Genomic DNA, 26,771 nt, shown 5'->3' with positions numbered 1-26,771 from the left:
TCTAAGAAGGAATCACTTGTTACGTAAGAAAAATTATCTCTGTGGAATCATTTAGGTCATTATCTTCAGGAAGCAAAACTGATCTTCAACAACTACAGAGATAGCACATAATTCCTCAGTTTCTGCTGTTATATATAACTAGATTATGTCGTCCAATCAAATACCAAGGATACATGTCATATTTACAAGTCATAAGGAATTATTTCATGTAAGATTCAGTAAAATAAATTCACTAAAAAGGTAAAAACAAATTTCAACTTTGTAAATCAAGCCTTAAGAAAAATATCTAAGCTTTTAAGAGAACATGGATTAAACTGAATGTGTTAGAATCATATAATACAGTAGAACTAAGGTTGCACCAATATGCATTCATAGAATTGATGATAGTACAATTCAGACTTAAGAAAATCAAAAGAAAGTAGCCATGCAGACTCAAAAACATAAAAATGAATGGAATTTCCTGGGGATTGATTACTATTTAAGGATATCAGGCTTTTATCCAACTTCTAAAAATATTCAGACTTTTTACAGACTTCAGAATTACATCAGATAAACTGGCCTTAACTGAGTGTTCATTATTATGTGAAAGTCAGAGGAGGTAATGAATCTCACACAAGCTGAGGGGAAAGAAAAGAACATAAAAATATTTATGGACACATAAAGCAATAAATTCCTATGACTCAAACACTCTTAAACAGACAACAATGACAGAGGTAGTTTTAATGAAGACTCTCTGACGTAATGTTTCTGAATAACGTTTTGTAAGATATGAACTAATTAATGGAAACAAGGCAAGAGAGCATGTTTGAGAGAGCCCACTGTGGCAGGGGAGAGGGTAACACACCTGCTTATCTGCATGACCATAGCAGGAAATCATGGAGAATAAAAGTGGTCCCTTTTTGAAAAACCTGTCAGGAAGCTCCAATAGCAAGTGGTCTACCTATGTATAATAAAGTAGCTATTGGCAGTCAGAAGTTATGAGCTCCTATAATTCCTCTAAAACTAATAATATTCACAGTATGAGTTTTCAACACACCCCTGGGGCACAGTGGTTAGGAAGCTCTGCTCCAAAAGGTGTGAAAGGTAAAAGAAAATGCAGTCTGAGGATAGAACATTTACCATGAAGATCGACCCGCACATTGGACAGCTGAAAATACTTTTGTGTTCTAAGATATTAGCTATTAATGTATATCTCATACAGATTAATGATATAAGGATTCCAAATTTAGCATGCTAAATTTGATATCATACCATAAACTAATTACACTAAGAAGGAAAAAAGTTATATCTGTGTATTTAATACAATGTTTTATAATCTTGATTCTTTTATTTCTAGGCTTTATACAAGCTTTATAGTGCAGCAGCAACCCACAGACATCTGTATCATCAAGCTTTTCCTGCACCAAAGTCAGAATCTACTGAACAATCAGAAAAGAAGAAAATTTAATCCAAAATTTCAAAAATACAGGTGTGCATGACCAAATTGTCAGTTAAATATTGTTTTCCATCTCCATGCAAACATTCAAAGTGCTTCCATCAGAACAGGGTAAAATACCAAGCACCTCTGAAGATTGCAAAATGGTTTAGTTCCTTTATTTCAGTGTTTAATAAGCAGATGTATGTATGCATGGTTTTATTTTGTTAACATGTACAGTTTCCTGATTTTGTCTTCAAATATGCTGTTATAATTTAAAGAATTTGTCTATTTATGATAACAGTACATGTGTTCTGCTTGAATTTACTAAATTCTACTACCGGGTTATAGTTAAACCATGTAGTAATATTACTCCACATTTGGATATGCTCATTTAATTTCTACAGAAGAATTTTTAAATTATTTCACATAGCCATTCGTTAAAACATAGCATCATAACTCAATAGGCTTGATTCAATCTATACCATCTTACATATACCATTAGCTCTTATTATAAAAGACATATAAGAGAGCTTTTCAGTTGCTTTATCAAAAACTATATATTGCTTTTCTATCATGATTTAATATAGAATATAAACCTCTTGATCAAAAATGCACAAAAAATCACTTTGTATATGTATTTGAGTTTCACTGCATTGTATATTTTTTCATTTGGTACACAAAGAAATGTATTCATCATAGGTTTATTCTTTTAACATGTGAACTATTATTAAAGTTTACTCTGGTTCCCAATATTAAAAACAACTGAATTTGGAAATGTTTGGGAGGTGATGATAAAGAATGATGAAGATTTCTATCTCTTTTTTTAAATTCAAAATGCATTTTCTTTCATGTTGACACCATTACAAATTTAGGTTTCCATTTTAAGGCATGTACACTAAGCCCTTTTAGGTATCTTCCAATTCTTTTAAACCAGTGATTCTATATTGTTTTTATAATTACTAAAATCTGTAGTGGAATTTCATTGAGCTTACTTTCTAGAGGAAAAAAAAAGTGTGGTAATGAAAAAAAAAGTAATGCCTCTTATCTGGGAGCTCTAAAACAGAGTAATTTCTAACTTTCTTAGAAATGGCTAAGCTTTAATTAAATAAAATGGTAATATTTAGTAAGGAGTAAAGAATGATTAAAACAGAAGAGTGTGTGAGAGTTCATAAGATATTTAAGCTCACATCTTAGGAAAGTCTGATCACATGCCCTGCAAAATAACTTTTCCCACTGATAACATTCCAACTAGTCTATTTTCATTTTGGAATACCCCTTTCATTATACTGCTTCCTTTGCCTATGGGCCTCCGAATGGAAAAATCGAATATATATAAGTGCTATGCATAAAACATGGACTCAAACGCAACACATTTAGTTTCCACAAAAATATATTTAATAAGCTTGTTATATAAAATCAAACATTTAACATTTTCAACATTTTATCAATAATTCAGATTCACTGATATCTAACTGGGAGTGCTTTATATTTTGGAAGATTACCTAAACTAAAAATTTATTTACATATTTACAACACATGTAAATATAACTGAAGAGCTATTTCAACAAGTTTTGAAATTCACAGAATTCTAGAGATTTATAGGCTAGACGTGCCATAAATTTGCCTGCAATCAAACGTACTGTGCTAATTATGAACAATGTCTTAATAACTATTAAACCAAAGGAAAAAAACTGGGAGAGAAATACTGGGTTTTAAAGTTCTGTGACAAACTCTTAGAAGATAAAAGATATGTAGAGTCAATTTAATGACCAAGATTTCTTAATGAATCCCTGATTGTCATTTTTGGCAGTTCAACCCAGTCTGTTGGGATGGCAACGTGCTATGCTGTTGAAAAGCCTCCACTGTCTCATCAGCACCATGTTACTAAATGCCATAAAAGCCCTGGTCCAAAGGAAGTACTGTAATGTTAGCAACTCTTGAGTGCTGTGCACACTTTTCCCACACAGGCCTTACACCTAACTTTATTCCTGAAACATTATAGACCCTGCACCCTTTCATACCAAAAAATACTTTCTCAACATGTTTTAAAAGGGTTCTTTACATTCGGGGGAGGGGGAGGGAAGGTGACTCCATACATTACATATAAAAATTTATCACAATAAAGGTCCCAAATCCCATTTTATGTTTTGCACTATACAATGGTAATATTTAAACCATCCAATTCCAGACAATATTCCACACTAAAGCAGTAAACATTTTTTTAAATACTGCATAGGTTATCTCTCTCGTTCTGTTTTTTGAAGAAAGGTACTGCTACTGTGAGAGTTTACCAACTGATCATTTCCTATTTAATATCTGGTTAAATGACATTTCTTGTTGCATTTGTCTCCACCGAGAATATTCAAAGCAGTTTCCAAATATACAGCATTTAGAAGTGTCTGCCATGTTGGCTCTTAAAATGATAAACTCCTTTTTTTCTCAATAAAAGAATATTTTTAATAACAAAATACATGTAAAATTAGAATTTTATAATTTCCAAAAAAGTCAGCTGCCTTTATTTACCAAAGTACTTGTTTGCAGTTTTTTTTTAATCTGTGAAAATATTTTAAAGCCCTTATAATAAAACTTAAATTTTATTTTTAAAAAATTAACTTAAAAATTCTTGCCATGTTGCTGGGCATACCACTGCTGTCTCTGCTTGCGATTTTCCAACTCCGTGAGAAGAGCCTGTCTGTAGGCTTCATACATTTTAACAATCTGTTCCAGTTCTTTCATGAAAAGCAACTTTAGCATTCCCTGGTATGTATCCAGGTCAGCCAGCTGGAAGAGTTCCCACTTCAGAATGTGGTCATATCTGTTTTAAAACACAATCAGACATATGTTCACAACATATTCATAAATATGTATTTATAACAATAAACTGTTCTATTTTTATAAATTTCAATTTTATTATAACTAAATAAATGATAAATTTCAATTTAAAATAACCGAGTTTTTAACTGCTAGTTAAATACACTATTTTTTAGGGAGAGGAGAAAACTACTAATATTACTTCATTTCAATCTAAGTTAAAAAATACCCATTTCCATTCATCTTATGTATCAGTTATTCTAATATTAATGCTAGATAATAATGAAGATTTCAAACCACTGTGGTTCTATAATTTCTGAAGAACATATTCCATGCTATTCATAAGTTCATCCAAAGTTAACTGTTAGGAAGGTAAGAATACTTTAGACCACATTTTTCCTTCAATGAATAATATAGAAAAATAGGCAAGATCATCTGTGTCATTAGTGTTGATAAAGCTTTTTGAGGCATACTGTTTACTACAGCAAACAAGGAACTAAACAGGTAGAGGAAAAGGAACCATCATTTGTGGGCTGAATAATCCTGAGGTTGAGTATACAATATTACAAACAAACAACAAAAAATACAGAAAAACTCAAGCAGAAAGGAAAGAATAAGCTGTTTTCCAAATGACAGAATAAATAGACTGTAGAAGACTGCACCATGTGGGGCCGGACTCACGTAAGTTTTTATTTATATACAGTTCAGAAGGTGTTTAGTCCTTCTTCAATGGTAAGTAGATCACATACTGAGATGAAGTATACAACAAACTACTAAAGCAGTAATTTACACTTTGAATTGAAAGGGACCTGAAGACAGCACTCTACTCCAATCTTCTCATTTTATAGATGAAACCTAAAGAGGCTATATACATATCTCTTGCAAAATTGTTTAGTGATTAAAAGATCAGAAAGGCAGAGAACTATATGGACTAAGGCACATCACAGTAATAGTTTTGAATGATAATACCTACTAAGACTAGAGAAAAAACTTGAACAAGTTTTTATAGAGCAAGGCATATACCTGTAATAAAGTTATACTTCTCAAATCATATTGCACAACAGACATAATAGGAAGAACTTTAATTGTAAATTCTAGTAAATTTATTCTTAATAATCATTTATAACATTTCCTACCCATTTCCTTTGTTTGGTAATTCATTTACCATCTTATTCCAAGGGGATCACATAATATTTTTTTAAAAAGGGAAACAGTAAACAAATACAGAGCAGCCAGTATGAGCTATAGACTGTGCTTGGTATGTTGACATACATTTCTGAACAACCTGGTCATGTGTTCCAGGAATACCAAAAGCACAGCACAGTACACAAAAATCACAAGGTAAACGTATTTTGTTGGATCCCAAATTTACAAATTTACTTACTGAGCACTGCAAATTTACTAAAAGATATACTTGGCAGAAAGCTTTATATTCTCTTTAGTGGGAAACTCCAACTGTTTGCCAACATATATTGGAGAAATACTACAAGAAATACTCAATGAGCCTCCATGAAGAAACAACTGCAAGGTATTTCCTAGAACCTCTGCCATTCATGTACCTTAAGATTTTATTTGTTTGAAACAAATTCGTAACTCCTAACAAAAAACCTTAATCTTCCCAAGTCTGAATTCCATTGCTAAGGGGCATTTCAGCAATGTCTACTGATTCAAGATACTTAAGTTTATGCCAGGTGAACTGTAAGAACGTTAAAGCTCATTTATCATCTGGGGCATTCTAGCAACGAAAAGAAGGGAGAAGAATATGGTAATATTGATAAATATCAAACTTGTTTGTAACACATGAATATCATTCTGTATAAGCATTCAAGTTTTTTTTTAAAAAGGAAAAAGAAAAAAGCTTCAGACAATTTTGACTTCCCAATCACAGCATTTAGCATCAAGAACAGGATTTTGTGTAGAAGCAAGAAAATCAGAATATTTAGTGAAAATACTTTGGGAAGAAGAAAAAGTACTCTAAGGAAAACCACAGATGAGAAAAGTATGCAATGTGTCAATTTGCATTCCAAATCCTTGCCCCTGCTGTTTCTATATAGTGACTTCCCTTCTGCTTATGCCCGCCATTCACTTTTCTTAAGAAAAGTATGTAATTCCCATTCTTTTCTTCTTAAGGAGCCAAATAATCTGCTTCAGTTTAACTTCTTAGCCACTACACTGTAAATATACAGGTAAATCATTCAGAAAATAGGCTGTTTACTCCAGTATCCTTTTCTCATAGCATCTCTCTTGCTATATTTTTCCTACAGCAGTATTCTATTCAAACAGTACTTATAAATAACCCATATAAGCAAACAACAATTGCTGTAATGCTACCAAAAAACCTTGTTCACACTCCAGTGGATGCTGCCTTCAGGAGCCAAAAGTACTGCTATTCCAGCCCCGGGTATTGTAATGTAGCCCAAGTTCCCTGTGCCTGTCTTATGTAACAGTATGCCCATTCTTCCTTTCCTCCTACACCCAGAAGTGAGTCAGCAGTGATACTGCAGGATCACAGACACAGGGATAAAATAGAGTCTGTGCCACAATGCTGTTGGGGACTGGTGTTGGGGGATGGGGCGGGCATGAGGAATAATGGAAAGTAAACATGTTCCTGATGGTCTTTTTCCCGTTAAAGATTAAATCTTTTAATTTTATCCTATAGTTCAGCTTGCTTACAGGTGCATGATACGTTACAGACTTTTGAGAGCAAACTTAGAAACATACCTTTACTAAAATTAATAAATAAAAATTTAGAACATTATCTGTTCTAAGTCAGTTCTGGAAGTATATGCAAAAATTATTTTGGTAAGTTACTGCTAGAGATAGAAATAAAGCATTTTAGAAAGCTAGATATGTCAATTGTTTGTTAAACAAAAGGAAGAAATAAGCTAATTTTTTGGATGAGTAATTGATTCTCCATTACCTAATTCATGGATAACAACTCACCTTCTGTTGATAGAACAATATTAACCATTTCCAATCCTGTTTAGAGACAAAAATTTAGTATCAACTAAAAGGTAACCTAGACCTCTTGTTTTAAGCAGAAAAGAAGTACTTGCTCTCTTTTCTCACTGGCCCATTCTGGGAGGAGTTCTGATCTATTTGAAAAAAACTTAAGTTGCTAGTTTCCTAAAGTTCTATAGTTAGCTCACAGAGCCAGAGTTGAAAGGGACTTTAATCTTTAGGAGTCTATTTCTTTTCATCAGAAGCAAAGAATTCCATTTAAGTACCATCTTTTTCCCCCAAGAAGGAAAGCTTTTTATGTTATTTCTTTCTAACCACGGCTATAGAGTAGAAATAACATAAAGAAGAAAGAATAACCCTACTCAATCTTATCAACTCCCAGAAATAACAAAGGTTAACAGTTAAGCACATATTCTTCCAGACTTAAGGAAATATAAATACATGCACGTATTACATATGACTTAGGATCAGCATATGAACAAAGGCCACAGAGAGCAGTAGATCAAGTGGTATCAAGAGTGAAAGAAGAGAGGGAAAAAGGGAAGAAAAGTCCATCTGCTATCATTCCTCATCCTATTCCTACAGTATATGGATATTATCAGGTAAAGAGGTTTCTGTAGGTTAGCTAAGACACCAAGCCATGCTTAATTTTATGGATGAATGTCTATGTAATTTCAAATAAACTAAAAACAAACTTCTGACAAGCACTGTTTATACTCTGTATAATAATATCTATAATTAAAACCTTTTTAAAAATTACACTGACAAGGCTTAAATTTGACTTAGAAAAAAAAAAACTGATTTTAGACTACTACCCTCATAATATCATCTTGTCTCTCTGCATCAGGCCACACAGATCAACAGCCATGAATTTATAGACCGAAAAGATCAGAGGGAATGTAAGGGAATGTTATGTTGGCCAAGAATTAACAAATAGTTCATAGTAAATGACCAGTAACTTTATGAGATTTAATTATTTTATTCGAAATTCATTGTACAATCATCTTAAACTTTCTAAAAACTATTCTTTGGGCTATCTTATGCTGATAGTTTTGGTTTTTGAAATACAAATGGAATATTAAGAGTAAGGCTGCAAAATGTCACCTTATATAATTGTTAATAGTACTGTACATGCAATTATTATGTGTAAAATATGTAGCAAAGTACCAGGAATTTAAATAGATACTCAGTAAGTGATAATTATTATTAAATAAGAAGTAGTAATGATAAAAGTTAAGAGTATGAACTTTGAAGTTAGAGAGAAAGGTTTGAAATCTACCACTTAATATTTGTGTGATCTTAGCAGAGTTTTTTTCAGCTGTAAAATAGGTTTTGGGAAGATTATATGAGATAACATATGTAAAAACTTAGCACAGTATGGTACAGGAAGCACTGGATTATCAATAACTATTTACTTTCAGACATCCCCTTTTCTGAAATCATAGCACTTTGTATATACCACTGTCACTGATCCTTACCACACTGGATTATTGATCTGAGTACCTACTCCTGTTTTCCCAGAAGAGAGACGCTCTTTGAGGCAAATATTTCATTTATTCATGACTATATTCCAAGAACAGTGCCTACTATGGCACCCAACAAATATCCTCAATGAGCCTAGCAAACTCATAGCCATCTTTAAAAACTAGTGCATGGATTTTCCTTTTTGGTGCAGCTTTCCTTGCTCACTCATAATAATAAGAAACCATTGTTAAGGGCTTACTCAAGTCAGCCACTGTGCCATTTGATTTAAAATGCACAATCATGGACTTCCCTGGTGGTCCAGTGGCTGGGACTCCATGCTCCCAATGCAGGGGGCCGGGGTTCAATCCCTGGTCAGGGAACTAGATGCCACATGCATGCTGCAACTAGAGTCTGCATGCCACAACTAAGACCCAGTGCAGCCAAAAATAAATAAATATTTAAGAAAAAAAAAGCATGATCACTTTTAAGCCTCACCACACCAAGTAAAGTAGATAAGATTATTATCCCCTGTATTTCAGTAGAGGAAAAACACTTAGAACTAAGTTCAATAACTTGCCCAAGATCATTCGGTAAGTAGGTGATGGAGACAGAAATCACGCTTTCCTTCCAGACAGTTTCCTTCCTGAGTGATCTTAACCACTATTCTATACCTTTACCCACGATAATAACAGTAACCATTTACTAAGCTCTCTCAATGTGCAAGACACTGTGATACATATTATAGATGCATTATTTTATTGAATACTCAATAACCTTAAGAGAAGGTACTATTACTATCTCCAATTTACAGAAAACAAAACTAAGTTAAGCACCCTTCCCAGGGTAACAAAGCTATCAGTGAACACAGATCACCTCCTCCCAGAACTTGAACCACCACACATACTATTTCCTCAATACCCTTGTGTCCCGCTTTGATTCACCTATGTACCTAGGACTTACCTGGTTCCTTCCTTTTATCACAGGTATTGCATCACTTATTTACAAGTTATTCTACCCCTACGAGAATGTAAGGTTTTTACTGCATCCCTGTAATAGCCTAGGTCTGCACACAATAGAAAGTGAAGATTCAATAAATATTTGTAAAACTTCTATTTCTAATCAATGACTTTTCAACTTCATAAGCTGTGATATCCCTTCTTTAAATAACAATGGGCTTTTAAATAATATTTTTTTTTAAATGGTGCTGTGTGCTTTAAGCAGCCCAGAGACTCCATTCAGGCTTCTACTCACCACTCAACAAAAATTTGTGCTGTAAATTCACTTACTTCACAGGGGCTCGAGCATAAACCTGAAGCCAATCAGGAATTTCTGCAGTATGATAAGGATTTGCAGGTACCAGAAGGGACTGATTTCTTTCAGTTTGCTGTGGCTGGTATGTGACAGGAGGAGGTTGATCATACCGAGGTACACTAAGAAGAAACAATCAATGTTCATTAGGATAAAGGCCCTAAATAAAACATGAAATATAAGAATAATACTTAAGTGTTTTTCAATGTCCCTCTTGCCCAAACTTCTACCACCTAAAAAACATAAGGATCTGGCTTTTTTTTAAAACCATACTATAGGGGAAGTAAAATGCACCTTCTCTTGAAAACTTGTATGTCACTAGTGATGGATATAAAACTAAGCTAAATCTTTACATATTTTTAAGAGATTTCATCTGGCTGATATTTATTCTTTTCAAGGGCAACTTTAAAGAAGGCTATTAAAAAAGTCAGAGCTAAGTTATAATCTTTATACAGAGGCTTAAAACTAGAATCAAATTTTAGTAATAACTAGTAATTAGCTATAAATTTATACTGGAAAAGTTGATAATTTTTCTCAAAATAAGAATGGATATTTTCTTTCTCCTTTAGGCTGAAAAGGGGGTTTGGAACAGGTACTACAGTAGGAGTGAGTACTGTGCTTGAAATATCCACATAACTATACTATTTCCTTTCTACTTTTACCACCTTAAGAGAGCATATGGGAGTTAGGGTTGATTAGAACCTGTTTTTAGAACCTGTTTTAAGTCAGAGACTTAAAAAAAAAAGACCATGCTTTTAATTAGTGCTAACAGCCTATAAGTTGGGGGAGGGGGGAAGGAAAGAACAGCAAGGTGGGGTAAGGGCTCTTAATGGGAAGATGCTAAGGAAAGCACTGACCCACTTGAAGGTTAAAGACTGAATTCCGGGAGACCATAATGGCCTATTCCAGACTTGGAGATAAAACTGGAAGAGCCTGCCTCCAAACATAAAGGTTTATGTGTGTATCAGGAAAGGTCATTCCAGTACTAAACCAGGACTCAAGTAACTGTTGGATTAGACTGTAGTTAACAATTTAAAGATCAATGTGCAAATGGCACTGAATTTTATCTTCAACTCTTCTTTCATAAGTAGGTGCAAAGTGAAATATTCCTTGATAGCACAACTGGGAGGTGGGAAAGAACTGAGGCTTCGAAGTCAGATACACCCTGGGGGGAGTGCGGGTTAACCTCAGTTTGGCCAATTACAAGTTGCACGAATGTAAGCGAAACTGCTTCACTTCTCTAAACCTTAGCCTTTTTATTTGTAAAACCAGAATAAATTCATACCAAAAATGACTCTCCTAAGGATTAAATGACCTAATATATGTCAAAAGTTCTGTATAAGGATTAGCATAATACAGACAACCAAATAGATGCTAATACTACCTATCTGAGCTTAAGGAAGGCGTTTATTCTCTCCTGCTTAAAGTCTACAGAGTTGCTAAGAGAAGCAAATTAACTAATTGTGAAAATGCTTTGTAAACTATAAAATTCTATAATAATATTCAATATAAAATTAATGATGATAAACAGAAAACCAGGCTCAATATACTCTCAAATCTGGTTATATGGACCAGAAAGCCTCTGAGATCCAGTGACAGCAAACTGTAACCACGTTTTGTTGGGGGTTTTTAGGGTTTTTTTTTTTGCATTTCTATCATCTATTCATTCAACAAAACATCTACCTGTGTGTGTGTCTCTGTGTTTGGTGCCGGGGACACAGCAGGAATACTTGGATCTCATCCCTGCCCTTGGGTAAGGGTTGTGATCAGGTGGGAGGGAGGCTACAAATTACCCCTATGTCACAGGCCGGCAAATTGAAGCCAGGGAGAGCAGCAGCTTGCCTGAGATGGTAAGGAGAGCAGGCAAAGGGGCCAGAGCCCAACACAGGCAGAGAGGCTGACTTGGTTCTTTTGAATGGATGACAACCTCACTTGCTCAATAAACACTGAGTGCCACTAAATGGAATCACTGGAAAAAAACTGTTTTTCAAACTTGAATTAAAAATCCAAATATGTAAAATGATTAAAACAGCACAATAATGACAAAGCTTAGTTTTCTGGGTGATAATATTAAAATGTAGGGACTTCACTGGTGTTGCAGTGGTTAAGAGTCCACCTGCCAATGCAGGGGACATGGATTCAAGCCCTGGTCCGGGAAGATCCCACATGCCATGGGGCAATTAAGCCTATGCGCCACAACTACTGAGCCCACGTGCCTAAAGCCCGTGCTCCACAACAAGAGAAGCCACCACAATGAGAAGCCCGCACAGTGCAATGAAGAGTAGTCCCCACTCACTGCAAATAGAGGAAGCCCATGCACAGCAATGAAGACCCAATGCAGCCAAAAATAAATAAATAAAATAGATAATTTTCACTTTTTTGTGTGGCAACAGTTAAAAAACATAAAATATCTGTAAATTGAATAAAATCAGCAAAACATAATTCAAAATATATTCTGACACATTAGAAGGTAGATGTGTATTTTTTATAGAAATTTAAATGTAAAGAGGCAGATATTCTATTTATTTACTTTAATTTCTGGGTATCTTTAACAAAAGCATTCTGGCATATTAAAGCAGAATCTGATCATAAGAATATTCATCCTGTTTTTGAGGTTTGTTTAAAAAGTTGTTTTTTAATTATTAAAGTCATTCATTACTAAATATAAGTCCAGAGGAAAAAATCTCATAAGCTGTGAAAAATAAAGTTTTCAAATCAAACTTCAGGACATCGTTCTCTTTGATAAAAATATGAGTTCAAAATCTAACATTAGACAATCCCAAAACAAAGAGTTAAGATAAAGTTGATAGTCTACCTCGGAGCACAGGGATGCCTATATTGAGCCTTTTTATTTGTGTGATCTACGTAATAGGTTCCAAATTCTGATGACTCAACTCGCTCCCATCCTGGAGGAAGTCCTTCTCGCTCAAGAGGATGGCTCCAATGAGTTGTATTTGTGTTGTGATCTATGTAATATTTCCTCCCTCTCATTGTCCAGTCCACAGACCAGCCAGGAGGAAGGGGTAAATCTTCAGAACCATGGTTAGTTAAATTTCCTAAAGATGTAGCAGCAACTCTCCCAATACCTGAGAAGAAAGAGAAAAAGAGAAGAAATAGAACAATTATTCATAGCTAAAAAATATGCCATATGAAAAACACTTACAAAATTAACTACCCCAATCGTACTCTTCCTGTTAAAAAATTCATGATTTTACTGTTGCAAATAAAATTTTTCATAAAACTAGCCAGTGTTACTATTATTTAATTACAAAAGAAGAGAGAAACTAGGCTCCCTGTTTGAAATCAGGCTTTTTTGGTTGATGCTTCCATCACCAGGCCATACAAAATTTAACTACTAACAAAGCTAATAAGTAAATATTATATGTATACTGCTAAAGGAAAAGTGAGGGACAGAAAAATTCACCTCATTCAAGATTTAAGATTTGACATTTCATCTAAAACAGCAAAAATGAACTTGTAAAACTATTCCCAGTTTGTAATTTCTTAAAAATAACCTGGCTGTACCATAAAACTATTAAGTAAGTTTACCAAGATAACACAGTATAAGGTCAACATACAAAAATCAATTTAACATCTCTATACTAACAACAATTAAAAATAAATTATACCACTTAGCTCCCAAAAATTAAATATTTACACATCAATCTAACAAATTGTGAGATCTGTATGCTGACAACTACAAAACAATGACAAAAGAAATGAAATGGGTGTGGTCAAGATGGTGGAGTAAGAAGACCCTGAGCTTGCTTCTTCCCTTGGGCGCACCAAAAATTACCACTATTTACAGAGGAACTATTGATGAGAAAGACTAGAAACCAGCAGAAAAGATCTTCTACAACTAAAAATACAAAGAAGGAACCACAACAAGACTGATAGGAAAGGTGGAAACGCAGTATGGTCAAGAACCTTACGCCCACATGGGTGACCCACAAACAGAAGGATAATTACAACTGTAGAGATTCTCCCCAAGAAGCAAGGGGGCCCAAGTCCCACACTGGGCTCAGGAAGGACCCTGTCCAGGAAGACAAGCCCCCAGAACCTTTGTCTTTGTAGGCCAGCAGGGCTCACTTTCAGGAGAGCTGGAGGGCTGTGAGAAATAAAGACTCCACTCTTAAAGGGCATACACAAAACCTCACACACTCCGGGACCCAGGGCAGAAGCAATAATTTTAAAGAAGCTTGGGTTAGACCCACCTGCTAGTCTTGGAAAGCCTCCCAGAGAGGCAGGAGGAAACTGGACCTGACCCTGGGGACACAGACACTTGTGGCAGACATTTTGGGAGCTTCTTCTACCACCAAAAAGACACTGGTGCTGGCAAGCACTGTTTTGGAATTCTCCCTCTAACTTATTAGTACCAGAACCTGGCCTTGCCCACCAGCCTATGGGCACCAGTATTGGGACACAACAGGTCAAGCCAAACAATTAGCCCAGCTGGGACACAGCCCCACTCTCACCAGCAGGCCATCTGCCTTAAAACCCCCTGTGACCACAGCCACTCCAGGATATGCCCCTGTTCACCAGAAGGCCTAGGACCAAGACCCACATACCAGGACACCAGCACTAGTCCTGGAATCCCCAGGACCCTGCAGCCAGATAACTCAGAACCTGGCTCCAACCACAAGTGGGCAGGCACTGGCTTCAGAACCCCCTGGGACCTGAACCCGCCCACCAGCAAGCTGACAAACAACTCTAGGACCCCCAGGGCCCTGTAGTCAGAGACCCCAGGACCTAGCTCCACTCACCAGTGAGTTGGCACTAGTCCCAGAACCTGGTTTCACCAACTGGTCGGTGGGCACCAGCCCCTGGATCCCCTGAGCCCCGGCCCCATCTGTCAGCAGGCAGACATCAGCCCTAGGACCACTACAGCCCTGCAGCCTGGCTTGTCAGGACCCAACCCTCCCACTAGCAGGATGGCACCAGTCCCAGGACCCCCTGGGCCCTGGCACCATCCACCAGCAGGCCAAAACCAGATCTGGGACACCTTAAGCCAATTTAGGCAGCCAACCTGGGATCCGGTCCCACCAACCAGTGGTCCAACACAAGCTCCGGGACTGCCAGGACCATGCCGACAGCTGTATAAGGAACCAGCCCCACCCACCTGCGGGCCAATACCAGCTCCAGGACCCCACAGGGCCCTATAGCCAGGGACCCTGGGACATGGCTCTGCCCAACAGAAAACCAAGTATAAAGCTATTAGGAAGGTTGAAAGACAAAAGTAATAAAATCATCTATATCCACAATAAGAAGTTAAGGGATACACAAACCAAAAAGAAGTAAAACATGACAAAACCGGTAAATGTCGGGGGGAGGGGTAAAAATGCAGGGTTGTTAAAATGCATTTGAACTTAAGAGATCACCAACTTAACCACATATATATACACACACACATATATGGCTATATATAAACCTCATGGTAACCACAAACCAAAAATCTATAATAAATACACAAAAATGAAAAAGAACCCAAATATAACACTAAAAATAGTCATCAAATGACATGAGAAGAGAACAAAAGGAACTACAAACAACCCGCCAAACAATTAAGAAATGTCAATAAGTACATATCTATAAATGTAAACGGACTAAACACTCCAACCAAAAGACATAGAGTAGCTGAATGGATACAAAAAAAAAAAAAAAAAAAAAAAAAAAAAAAAAAAGACCCATATATATGCTGCCTACAAGAGGCTCATTTCAGATCCAAACACACACACAGACTGATAATGACAGGATGGAAGAAGGTACTCCATGCAAATGGAAATGAAAAGAAAACAGGGATAGCAATATTTATACCAGACAAAACAGACTTTAAAACAAAGATTGTAATACGAGACAATGAAGAACATTACATATGATTACGGGATCAATCTAAGAAAAAGACATAACAATTGTATATATATATATATATACACCCAACATAGGAGCACCTAAATACATAAAGCAAATATTAAAAGATGTAAAGAGAGAAATTCACAGTAACACAACAATACTAGGGGACTTTAACATCCCACTTAACATCAATGAACAGATCACCCAAACAGAATATCAATAAGGAAACACTGGTCTTAAACAACACATTAGACCAAATGGACTTAATATATATAGGACATTCCACACAAAAGGAGAATATGCATTTTTTTTTCAACTGCACAGAGAACATTCTCCAGGATACAGAGCACACGCTAGGCCACAAAACAAATCTCAGTAAATTTAAGCCAACTGAAATCATGTCAAGCATCTTTTCCAACCACAACCCTTTGAGACTAAAAATCAACTACAATGAAAAAATAGCAAAAGACACAAACAAGTGGAGGCTAAACTAAGCTAATAAACAACCCAACGAATCGCTGAAGAAATAAAGAAGAAATTTTAAAAATACCTGGAAACAAATGAAAATGAAAACACAAGAATCCACTATCTACACACTGCAGCAAAAGTAGTTCTGAGATGGAAGTTTATAACAGAAGAGATTAGCTTGAGATGGCAGAGTAGAAGGATGTGAGCTCACCCCCTTCTTACAAAAACACCAAAATAACAATTAACTGCTGAACAACCATTGACAAAAAAATGCTGGAACCTACCAAAAAAGATATCCTACAACCAAAGACAAAGAAAAAGCCACAACAAGACAGTATGAGGGGCGCAATCACAATAAAATCAAATCCCATACCCGCTGGCTGGGCAACCCAAAAACTGGAAAACAATTATACCACCAAAGTTATCCCACAGAAGTGAAAGTTCTGAGCCCCATGTCAGCCTTCCCAACCTGGTGGTCCAGCAACAGGAAGAGGAGTCCCCGGAGAATCTGGCTTTGAAGGCCAGCGGTGTTTGATCGCAGGACTTCCACAGGACTGGGGGAAACAGAAGCTCTATTCTTGGAGAGTACACAAAAAGTCTCGTGCTCACCAGGACCCAGGAGAAAAAAGCAGTGACCCCATATGAGACAGGGCCAGACCTACCTGCCTAGTACTGGAGGATCTCCTGCAGAGGTGACGGGTGGCTGTGGCTCATGGCAGGTACAAAGACACTGGCAGCAGCAGATCCGGGGAGTATGCATTGGTGTGGGCCCTCCTGGAAGTTGCCATTAGCCCTACCCTACAGCCTGTAGGCTCCAGTGCTGGGGTTACCTCAGGCCAAACAACCAACAGGGCAGAAACACAGCCCCACCCATCAGCAGACAAGTGGCTGAAAAGTCTCCCTGACCACAGCCCTGCCCACCAGAAGAACAAGACCCAGCTCCACCCACCACTGGGCAGGAACCAGCCCCTCCCACCAGGAAGCCTACACAAGCCTCTTAGACAGCCTCATCCATCAGAGGGCAGACAGCAGAAGCAAGAACTACCATCCTGCAGCCTGTGGAAAGGAAACAGCAATCGCAGAAAGTTAGAAAAAGGAGATGGCAGAGGATTAGGTCCCAGATGATGGAACAAGATGAAACCCACAGAAGAACAACTAAGTAAAATGGTGATAGCCAACCTATGGGAAAAAGAATTCAGAATGATAGTGAAGATGATCCAAGATCTTGGAAAAAGAATGGAGGTAAGGATTGAGAAGATGCAGGAAATGTTTAAAAAAGACCTAGAAAAACTGAAGAACAGACAAACAGACATGAACAATACATAACTGAAACGAAAAAAAAAACACTAGAAGGAATCAATAGCAGAATAACTGAGGCAGAAGAATGGATAAGTGACCTGGAAGACAGAATGGTGGAAATCACTGCCACAGAACAGAATAAAGAAAACAAAAATGAAAAGAAGACAGTCTAAGAGACCTCTGAGACAACATTAAATGCACCAACTTTCACATTATAGGGGTCCTAGAAGGAGAAGAGAAAAGAGAAAGGACCTGAGAAAATATTTGAAGAGATAATAGATGAAAACTTCCCTAACACGGGAAAGGAAACAGTCACCAAAATCCAGGAAGTACAGAGAGTCCCAGGCAGTAAAAACCCAAGAAGGAACACACGGAGTCACACAGTAATCAAACTGATAAAAATTAAAGAGAAAAAATATTAAAACAAAAGAAAAGCGACAAAAAACATACAAGGGAACTCCTATAATGTTATCAGCTGATTCCTCAGCAGAAACTCTGCAGGCCAAAATGGAGTGGCATGATATATTAAAAGTGATGAAAGGGAAGAAACTACAACCAAGAATACTCTACCCAGGAAGGCTCTCATTCAAATTTAATGGAGAAATGAAAAGCTTTTCAGACAAACAAAAGCTAAGAGAATTCAGCACCACCAGACCAGCTTTGCAACAAATGCTAAAAGAACTTCTCTAAGTAGAAAAGACCACAACTAGAAACAAGAAAATTACGAATGGAAAAGCTCACGGGTAAAGGCAAACATACAGTAAAGCTAGAAAATCATTCACATACAAGTATATCAAAACCAGCAATTGTGAGAAAAGGAGAACACAAATGCAGGATATTGGAAATGCATTTGACGTTAAAAGAACAGCAACTTAAAACAATCTTGTTTATATATAGACTGCTATATCAAACCTCATAGTAACCACAAACCGAAAATCTACAATAGATACACACACAAAAAAGAAAAAGGAATCCAAACACTAAAGTTAGTCATCAAATCAGAAGAGAACAGGACAAAAGAGGAAGGGAAGGAAGTTTATAGCAATACAAGACTACCTCAAGAAACAAGAAAAATCTCACATAAACAATCTAACCTTATGCCTAAAGGAACTAGAAAAAAAGAACAAAACCCAAAGTTACTAAGAGAAAAGAAATCATAAAGGACAGAGAAGAAATAAATGAAATAGAGACTAAAAAGGCAATAGGAAATGGGCTTCCCTGGTGGTACAGTGGTTGAGAGTCCACCTGCCGATGCAGGGGACACGGGTTCCTGCCCCGGTCCAGGAGGATCCCACATGCCACGGAGCAGCTGGGCCTGTGAGCCATGGCCAGTGAGCCTGTGCGTCCAGAGCCTGCGCTCCACAACAGGAGAGGCCACAGCAGTGAGAGGCCCGCGTATCAAAAAAAAAAAAAAGGAAAGATCAATGAAACTAAGAGCTGGTTCTTTGAAAAGGTAAGAAAAATGGATAAATCTTTAGCCAGATTCATCAAGAAAAAAAGAAAGAGGGCTAACGTCAATAAAATCAGGAAAAATAGGGAAAAGTTACAACAAATATCATAGAAATACAAAGGACCGTAAAAGATTAATATGGATAATTACACATCAATAAAATGGACAGCCTAGAAGAAATGTACAAATTCCTAGAAATGCACGATCTCCCAAGATGGAACCAGGAAGAAATATTCAATAGAAGATACAAACCGACCAATTACTAGTAATGAAACTGAATCACTGATAAAAAAATACTCCCAAAAAACAAAAGACCAGGACCAGACAGTTGCACAAGAGAACTCTACCAAACATTTACCGAAGAGTTAACACCTATCCTTCTCAAACTATTCCAAAAATTGAACAGGAAGGAATGACCATGAAATCATTCTACAATACCAGCTTCACCCTGATACCAAAACCAAAGACACCACAAAAAAATTACAAGCCAATATCACTAATAAACATAGATGCAAAAATCCTCAACAAAATATAAAAATCAAATTCAACAATACATTAAAAGGATCATACATCATGACCAGGTGAGATTTATCCCAGGGATGCAAGGATGGTTCAATATCTGCAAATTACTCAATGTGACACACCACGTTAACAAGTTGAAGAATAAAAACCATATCATCATCTCAACAGATGCAGAAAGAACTATTGACAAAATTCCACAACAATTTATGATAAAAACTCAGCAAAGTGGGTATAGAGAGAACATGTCTCAACACAATAAAATCCATTTATGACAAACCCATGGCCAACATAATACTCAACAGTGAAGAGCTGAAAGCCTTTCCACTAAATTCAGGAACAAGACAAGGATGCCCACTCTCCCTGCTTCTACTTAATACAATATTGGAAGCCCTAGCCACAGCAATCAGACAAGAAAAATAAATAAAAGGTATCCAAATTGGAAGGGTAAAGGTAAAACTGTCACTATTCACAGATAAGATATTCTATAAAGAGAACCCTAAAGTCTCTGCACAGAAACTTTTAGAACAAATAAATGATCTTCCCAAAAAACAAAAGACCAGGACCAGACAGTTGCACAAGAGAACTCTACCAAACATTTACCGAAGAGTTAACACCTATCCTTCTCAAACTATTCCAAAAATTGAACAGGAAGGAATGACCATGAAATCATTCTACAATACCAGCTTCACCCTGATACCAAAACCAAAGACACCACAAAAAAATTACAAGCCAATATCACTAATAAACATAGATGCAAAAATCCTCAACAAAATATAAAAATCAAATTCAACAATACATTAAAAGGATCATACATCATGACCAGGTGAGATTTATCCCAGGGATGCAAGGATGGTTCAATATCTGCAAATTACTCAATGTGACACACCACGTTAACAAGTTGAAGAATAAAAACCATATCATCATCTCAACAGATGCAGAAAGAACTATTGACAAAATTCCACAACAATTTATGATAAAAACTCAGCAAAGTGGGTATAGAGAGAACATGTCTCAACACAATAAAATCCATTTATGACAAACCCATGGCCAACATAATACTCAACAGTGAAGAGCTGAAAGCCTTTCCACTAAATTCAGGAACAAGACAAGGATGCCCACTCTCCCTGCTTCTACTTAATACAATATTGGAAGCCTTAGCCACAGCAATCAGACAAGAAAAATAAATAAAAGGTATCCAAATTGGAAGGGTAAAGGTAAAACTGTCACTATTCACAGATAAGATATTCTATAAAGAGAACCCTAAAGTCTCTGCACAGAAACTTTTAGAACAAATAAATGATCTCAGCAAGGCAGCAGGATACAAGATTAATATACAGAAATCTGTTGTGTTTCTATACACTAATAATGAAATATCAGAAAGAGAAAGTAAAGATAAAAACAATTCCATTTAAAACCTCACCCAAAAAACACAAACACAAAAACAAAAAAACCTAGGAATAAACTTAACCAAGGTAGTGAAAGACCTATATGCTGAAAACTACAAAACACTGATAAAGGAAACTGAAGAGGATTCGAAGAAATGGAAAGATATTCCATGCTCTTAAACTGGAAGAATTAATATTGCTAAAATGGCCATACTACCCAAAGCAGTCTGTAGATTTAATGCAACCCCTATAAAAACACCCATGACATTTTTCACAGAATGAAAACAAATAATTTTAAAATTTATATGGAACCACAAAAGACCCAGAGTTGCCAAAGCAATATTGAGAAAAAGAACAAAGCTGGAGGTATCAGTCGCCCAGGCTTCAGACTATACTTCAAAGCTACAGTAATCAAAACAGCATGGTACTGGTGCAAAAAGAGACACATAGATCAATGGAATGGAATAGAAAGCCCATAAATAAACTTACTCACCTACAGTCAATTAATCTATGACAAAGGAGGCAAGAATATACAATGGAGAAAAGACAGTCTCTTTCAACAAGAAGCACTGGGAAAGCTGGACAACTACATGTAAAATAATGAAATTAAAACATTCCTTCACACCATATAGAAAAATAAACTCAAAATGGTTTAAAGACCTAAATTTAAGACAACACCATAAAACTCCTAGAAGATGACATAGGCAAAACATTCTTTGACATAAATCGTAGCAATATTTTCTTAGATCAGTCCCCAAGGCAAAAAAAAAGCAAAAACAAATAAATGGGACCGACTCAAACTTACAAGCTTTTGCACAGCAAAGGAAACCATAAACAAAATGAAAAGACAACCGATGGAATGGGAGAAAATATTTGCAAACAATGCAACCAACAAGGGGTTAATATCCAAAATATACAAACAGCTTACATAACTCAATGTTAAAAAAACAAATAACCCAATCAAAAAGTGAGCAGAAGACCTAAGTAGACATTTCTCCAAAGAAGACATACAGATGGCACATGAAAAGATGCTCAATGTTGCTAATTATTAGAGAAATGCAAATCAAAACTACAATGAGGCATCACCTCACACTGATCAGAATGGCCATCATCAAAGAGTCCACAAGTAATAAATGCCAGAGAGGGTGTGGAGAAGAGGGAACCCTCCTACACTGTTGGTGGGCATGTAAATTGGTGCAGCCACTATGGAAAACAGTATGAAGATTCCTTAAAAAACTAAAAATAAAGTTGCATATGATCCAGCAATTCCACTCCTGGGCATATATCTGGAAAAGAGGAAAACTCTAACTCGAAAAGATACATGCACTCCAATGTTCATAGCAGCGCTATTTACAATACTTGACATGGAAGCAACTCAAGTGCCCATCAACAGACTGGCTTAAGAAGATATGGTGTATATATGTGTGTGTATACATACATATATATATGTATACACACACATATATACACACACACACACAATGGAATATTACTCAACTCTAAAAAAGAATGAAATATTGCCATTTGCAGCAACATATGGATGGACCTAGAGAATATTATGCTTAGTGAAATAAGTCAGACAAAGACAAAATACCACATGATATCATTTATTTGTAGAATCTAAAAAATAATACAAATGAATCTATACACAAAACAGAAACAGACTTACAGACATAGAAAACAAACTTATGGTTACCAAAAGGGGAAGGGAGGGACAAATCAAGAGTACAGGATTAACGGTTACAAATTATTACATATAAAATAGATAAGGAACAAGGGTTTACTGTATAGCACAGGGAATTATACCCAGTATCTTGTAATAACCTATAGTGGAATACAATCTGCAAAAAATGAATTGCTATGCTGTACACCTGAAACTAACACAATACTGTAAACCAACTAGACTTCAAAAAAAAAAATTAGAGAGGTATAACCCCTAAATCTAATATACATACAAAAACTGCCAAAAGCAGCTGGGCTAGAAGAACAGTAAAGAAATAAGTGGAAATAAGAACACAGCACTGCGCAAAACCAAGTAGCCCAACACACTACCCTGGTAATTTTTCCTTTTCCCTACACAACCCCTTACACCCCTCACAACCACAGGAGCCAATTTCAAATAACTGGCAGAGAAAAACCCTAATTATTCAATAATGTATAATTAGGACAGCACAACATCAATTCTATAAGAAAAATTAAAGGGGCAAAAAGGTACAAAGTTGATTAAAAAAGAACATTCAAAAAAATGTTGCCCCATGGACTTCCCTGGTGGCACAGTGGTTAAGAATCCTCCTGCCAATACAGGGGACACGGGTTTGAGCCCTGGTCCGGGAAGATCCCACATGCCACGGAGCAACTAAGCCTGTGCGCCACAACTACTGAGCCTGCACTCTAGAGCCCGTAAGCCACAACTACTGAATCCTGAGCACCTAGAGCCCGTGCTCCACAACAAGAGAAGTCACCACAATGAGTAGCCCCCACTCGCCACAATTAGAGAAAGCAGGCACACAGTAACAAAGACCCAACGCAGCCAAAAATAAATAAATAAATTTATATTAAAAAAAAAAGTCCCAAAGCAGAGAGAAAAATGCAATTAAATATTCTGCCACTGCCATAAATTAAAAGAGAAAAAAGAATGAAGCAATCAACTCTCTGAAGGAAGACCACAAAGAAGCAAAGCAAGAACCCCCAAAACAGACGTAAAGACAATAGAGAAAATAGGTGTGCTTAGGAAAGAAAGAAAGATGAAGATAAAAACTGGAAGAACAAACATGCAGTGTTTGTTATGGTGGAGAAACCTGGCAAATCTTAACCAAGTGCTGAAGGTTAACATCACCAATAATGTCAATATAAAGATCATGTAACTCCTTCATATATAATGAAGACACTCCACCTCCGTGGTATTCTTTTCATAAACCAATAAACCCAGTCTAATCATGAGGAAAACATCAGACAAAATACAAACTGAGGAACAGTCTACAAAATATCTGACAAGTATTCCTCAAAACTGTCAAGGTCATGAAGAACAAGAAAAGACTAAGAGGGCTTCCCTGGTGGCGCAGTGGTTGAGAGTCTGCCTGCCGATGCAGGGGACACAGGTTCATGCCCTGGTCCGGGAAGATCCCACATGCCGCGGAGCAGCTGGGCCCGTGGGCCCCAGCCACTGAGCCTGCGCGTCCAGAGCCTGTGCTCCGCAATGGGAGAGGCCACAACAGTGAGAGGCCCGCGTACCACAAAAAAAAAAAAGAAAAGACTAAGAAATTGTCATACACCAAAGAACACTAAGGAAATATGACAACTAAATGCAATGTGGTACTCTGCACTAGATCCTGTAACAGAAAATGAGTATTAAGGAAAAAGCTGGTGAAATCCAAATAAAGTTTGGTATTTAATTTTTTTTTAATCCTCAAGTTCATAAAGACACTAAAAAAATAAACCTCATTGGTTACCTCTGGAGGTGGTTAGGGTATCAACTGACTATTCTGAAAAATAGTAAGTAAAGGAAAAGATCTACCATTTATCCTGTCTTATATGAATAGCAATATTGGATCTAGCCAATAATGATTAATGGCTTCCAAATCAATAGGTGAAAAGCTGATGGACAACATCATGATGATGAATTGGTATGACATCTGATCCCATGATCAAATTTAATATCACAAAAAGAGAAATCAGTCATTATGTGTGTCTGGAACTGATGCAATAGAATGTACACAACACCACCTATGAAGTACTCTGGCAGAACAGAAAATGCAAGAAGGAAAAGAAAATCACTCTTGCTCAGTACCCTTTGGGAAGAAAGGCATACATTTCTAAAACATATGGTGACTATAAAACAAAACAAAGCTAACAAGCCTTTTGGTGAAACTGACTTTGGCTTCTGTCACCTGCAACTGAACGTTTATTTAGTAAGTGTAGCTTAAGCAACTTCAGTACTTAAAGAGAAAATATTTAAAGAGAAAAGAAATAAGCCAATGTACTAAAGACAAACACACAGCAAATAACTAAAATCATGCTGTTCAAGCATGCAGTAGCTTTATACCTTCTCATACTTCCATCACTAAAAATGTTGTAGTACTAGCCACAACCAAGGATAGCAATTTTTTAAAAGAATTATAATCAATTCAATGTATTCATATTGAGTTATTGATAAGACCCACAGCATTCTGGCCTGACAGAGGTCCCCCTGGAAACACACAGATTTCTAAATGTAGCATTAAAAACAAAAAGCTATTATAGTAATTTAAAACTGTACAGGCTTAGAGAGTTTGTGACAATTTCATTCATCTGCTTAGAAAATCCAAATTTCCATATACTGAACTTGCCTAAATCTAGAAACACATGTACTGTTACATGTAAACAATAGTAGGTACCAAACAGCAGATTTTAAACCATGATAAACTTGAAATTCACATTTAGAGGAAACACAAAGACCTCTCTGTAAAACCTCTCTGTCCAGGAACTAAACCTTGCAAGTTATTGATAAGGGAGCCATGAAGTCCACGAAGTCCCAAATAGGCTCATCAGCTTTACCAATGCCATGTGAAACCATGATTCCTAACCTTTTTAGTTAGTTTCAATGACAGTTTATTTAGTTTCAATGACAAACCACCCCCCCCCACTTTCTGAAGCTGCCACGTGCACTAAATTTTTTTCAAACTATTATTTGGATAATTCTATAAAACTAGTGAGAGATGAATGTATTGTACAAAAAGACTGGAAACCACCAATCTAAAACATAAAATATTATCAATAATAAAATAAGTCTAGCAGACTTAAAAAAAAAAAGCTATATCAAGCTCTAACACACCGGACCTCCACTCTTAAGTTCAGTTAGAAAGCTGAAACTTCAATAACCAAACATGCCAAATCTGGAAAAAGCATACAAGAGCATATGATACCTTACAAAAAACATGAGCACTAACAATTACGAATGTCTACTCTGTCCCTGGCCCTTTCCATATGTACTATTTCATACTCAATCAGCGCTATGAGGTAGTGGTATCATTACCAATTTACAGATGAGGAAACAAAGGTTCAAGTAAGTTATTTTACCAAAGGCCACACAGATGATATAAGGTCAAATGACAAATTTATTACCAACCACGTAATCTTACCCCAAAAGATCAACTGTAATTCTTCAAAGAAAATATGACTGCCACTAATAAAAGAAAATGCAATCTATACTTCTGAACTTGTTTCTGAGCTACAAGGGAAAAAATAGTTTTCCATAATTTCAATTATTAGTCCCAGAAAAGAATGAGTGGCATTCATAATCTTCAAAATAACTTCCATTTGCAGGAATTAATGGCACAAGCACCTTCCACTTACATAAAATAAACTAGAACATTAATAAGCTACATACATGATTTCCCAAAGACACAGATAAAGTATTACTTTGTCTCTCCACCAAGCTTTCACTAGATATGCCTCCAAAGAACTTACTGTCATACAAAAGTGGCAGATACCTACAAGATCTGCCCTTAGAGACAAGCTCAAAAATTCTTGTTTCCTCATGTTGAAGTGGCTACAGAGAATAAAATAGAATATGGAACTCTAATGACGGTTACAACCTCCAGGGTAATACTAAACATTACAGCCCATGTTATAATCAAGATGCTGATAAAAAGATATAAGGATTAAACTAAACCAACTGCCTTTTTTCCTCCTCTCCAAAATAACTACAAATAAAGTTGTGCTCCTAAGGATTATTAACACTTCCTCAAAAGAAGATTCTGGTTAACTAATACTTATGCATTTCCTGGAGTAAACACAACTCCAGTATTTTTTTTTTTTTTTTTTTTTAGGCCTGAATTTTTTTTTTTTTTTTTTTCTC

General features: G+C 36.4%; 2 protein-coding genes across 2 annotated transcripts in view; one reads left to right on the top strand and one right to left on the bottom strand.

Annotated features, from left to right (window-relative positions):
* The window catches only part of ATL1 (atlastin GTPase 1), an 85,225-nt gene extending 83,033 nt beyond the window's left edge, over window positions 1-2,192 (top strand). Inside the window, exon 15 of the mRNA XM_024731825.1 lies at window positions 1,337-2,192. Within this exon, the coding sequence (XP_024587593.1) occupies window positions 1,337-1,447 (111 nt within the window). The 3' untranslated portion in view covers window positions 1,448-2,192. The remainder of the gene's footprint in view (window positions 1-1,336) is intronic.
* Window positions 2,193-2,789: 597 nt separating this feature from the next.
* The window catches only part of SAV1 (salvador family WW domain containing protein 1), a 31,718-nt gene continuing 7,736 nt past the window's right edge, over window positions 2,790-26,771 (bottom strand). Inside the window, exons 3-5 of the mRNA XM_024733783.1 lie at window positions 12,777-13,047; window positions 9,940-10,083; window positions 2,790-4,232 (exon numbers count right to left, since the gene is read on the bottom strand). Of these exons, the coding sequence (XP_024589551.1) occupies window positions 4,031-4,232; window positions 9,940-10,083; window positions 12,777-13,047 (617 nt within the window). The 3' untranslated portion in view covers window positions 2,790-4,030. The remainder of the gene's footprint in view (window positions 4,233-9,939; window positions 10,084-12,776; window positions 13,048-26,771) is intronic.

The sequence above is a fragment of the Neophocaena asiaeorientalis genome, unplaced genomic scaffold (genome assembly GCF_003031525.2).
Source record: "Neophocaena asiaeorientalis asiaeorientalis breed wild unplaced genomic scaffold, Neophocaena_asiaeorientalis_V1.1 scaffold233, whole genome shotgun sequence".
NCBI lineage: Eukaryota > Metazoa > Chordata > Mammalia > Artiodactyla > Phocoenidae > Neophocaena > Neophocaena asiaeorientalis.
This window is presented reverse-complemented; position numbering and strand designations above follow the sequence as displayed.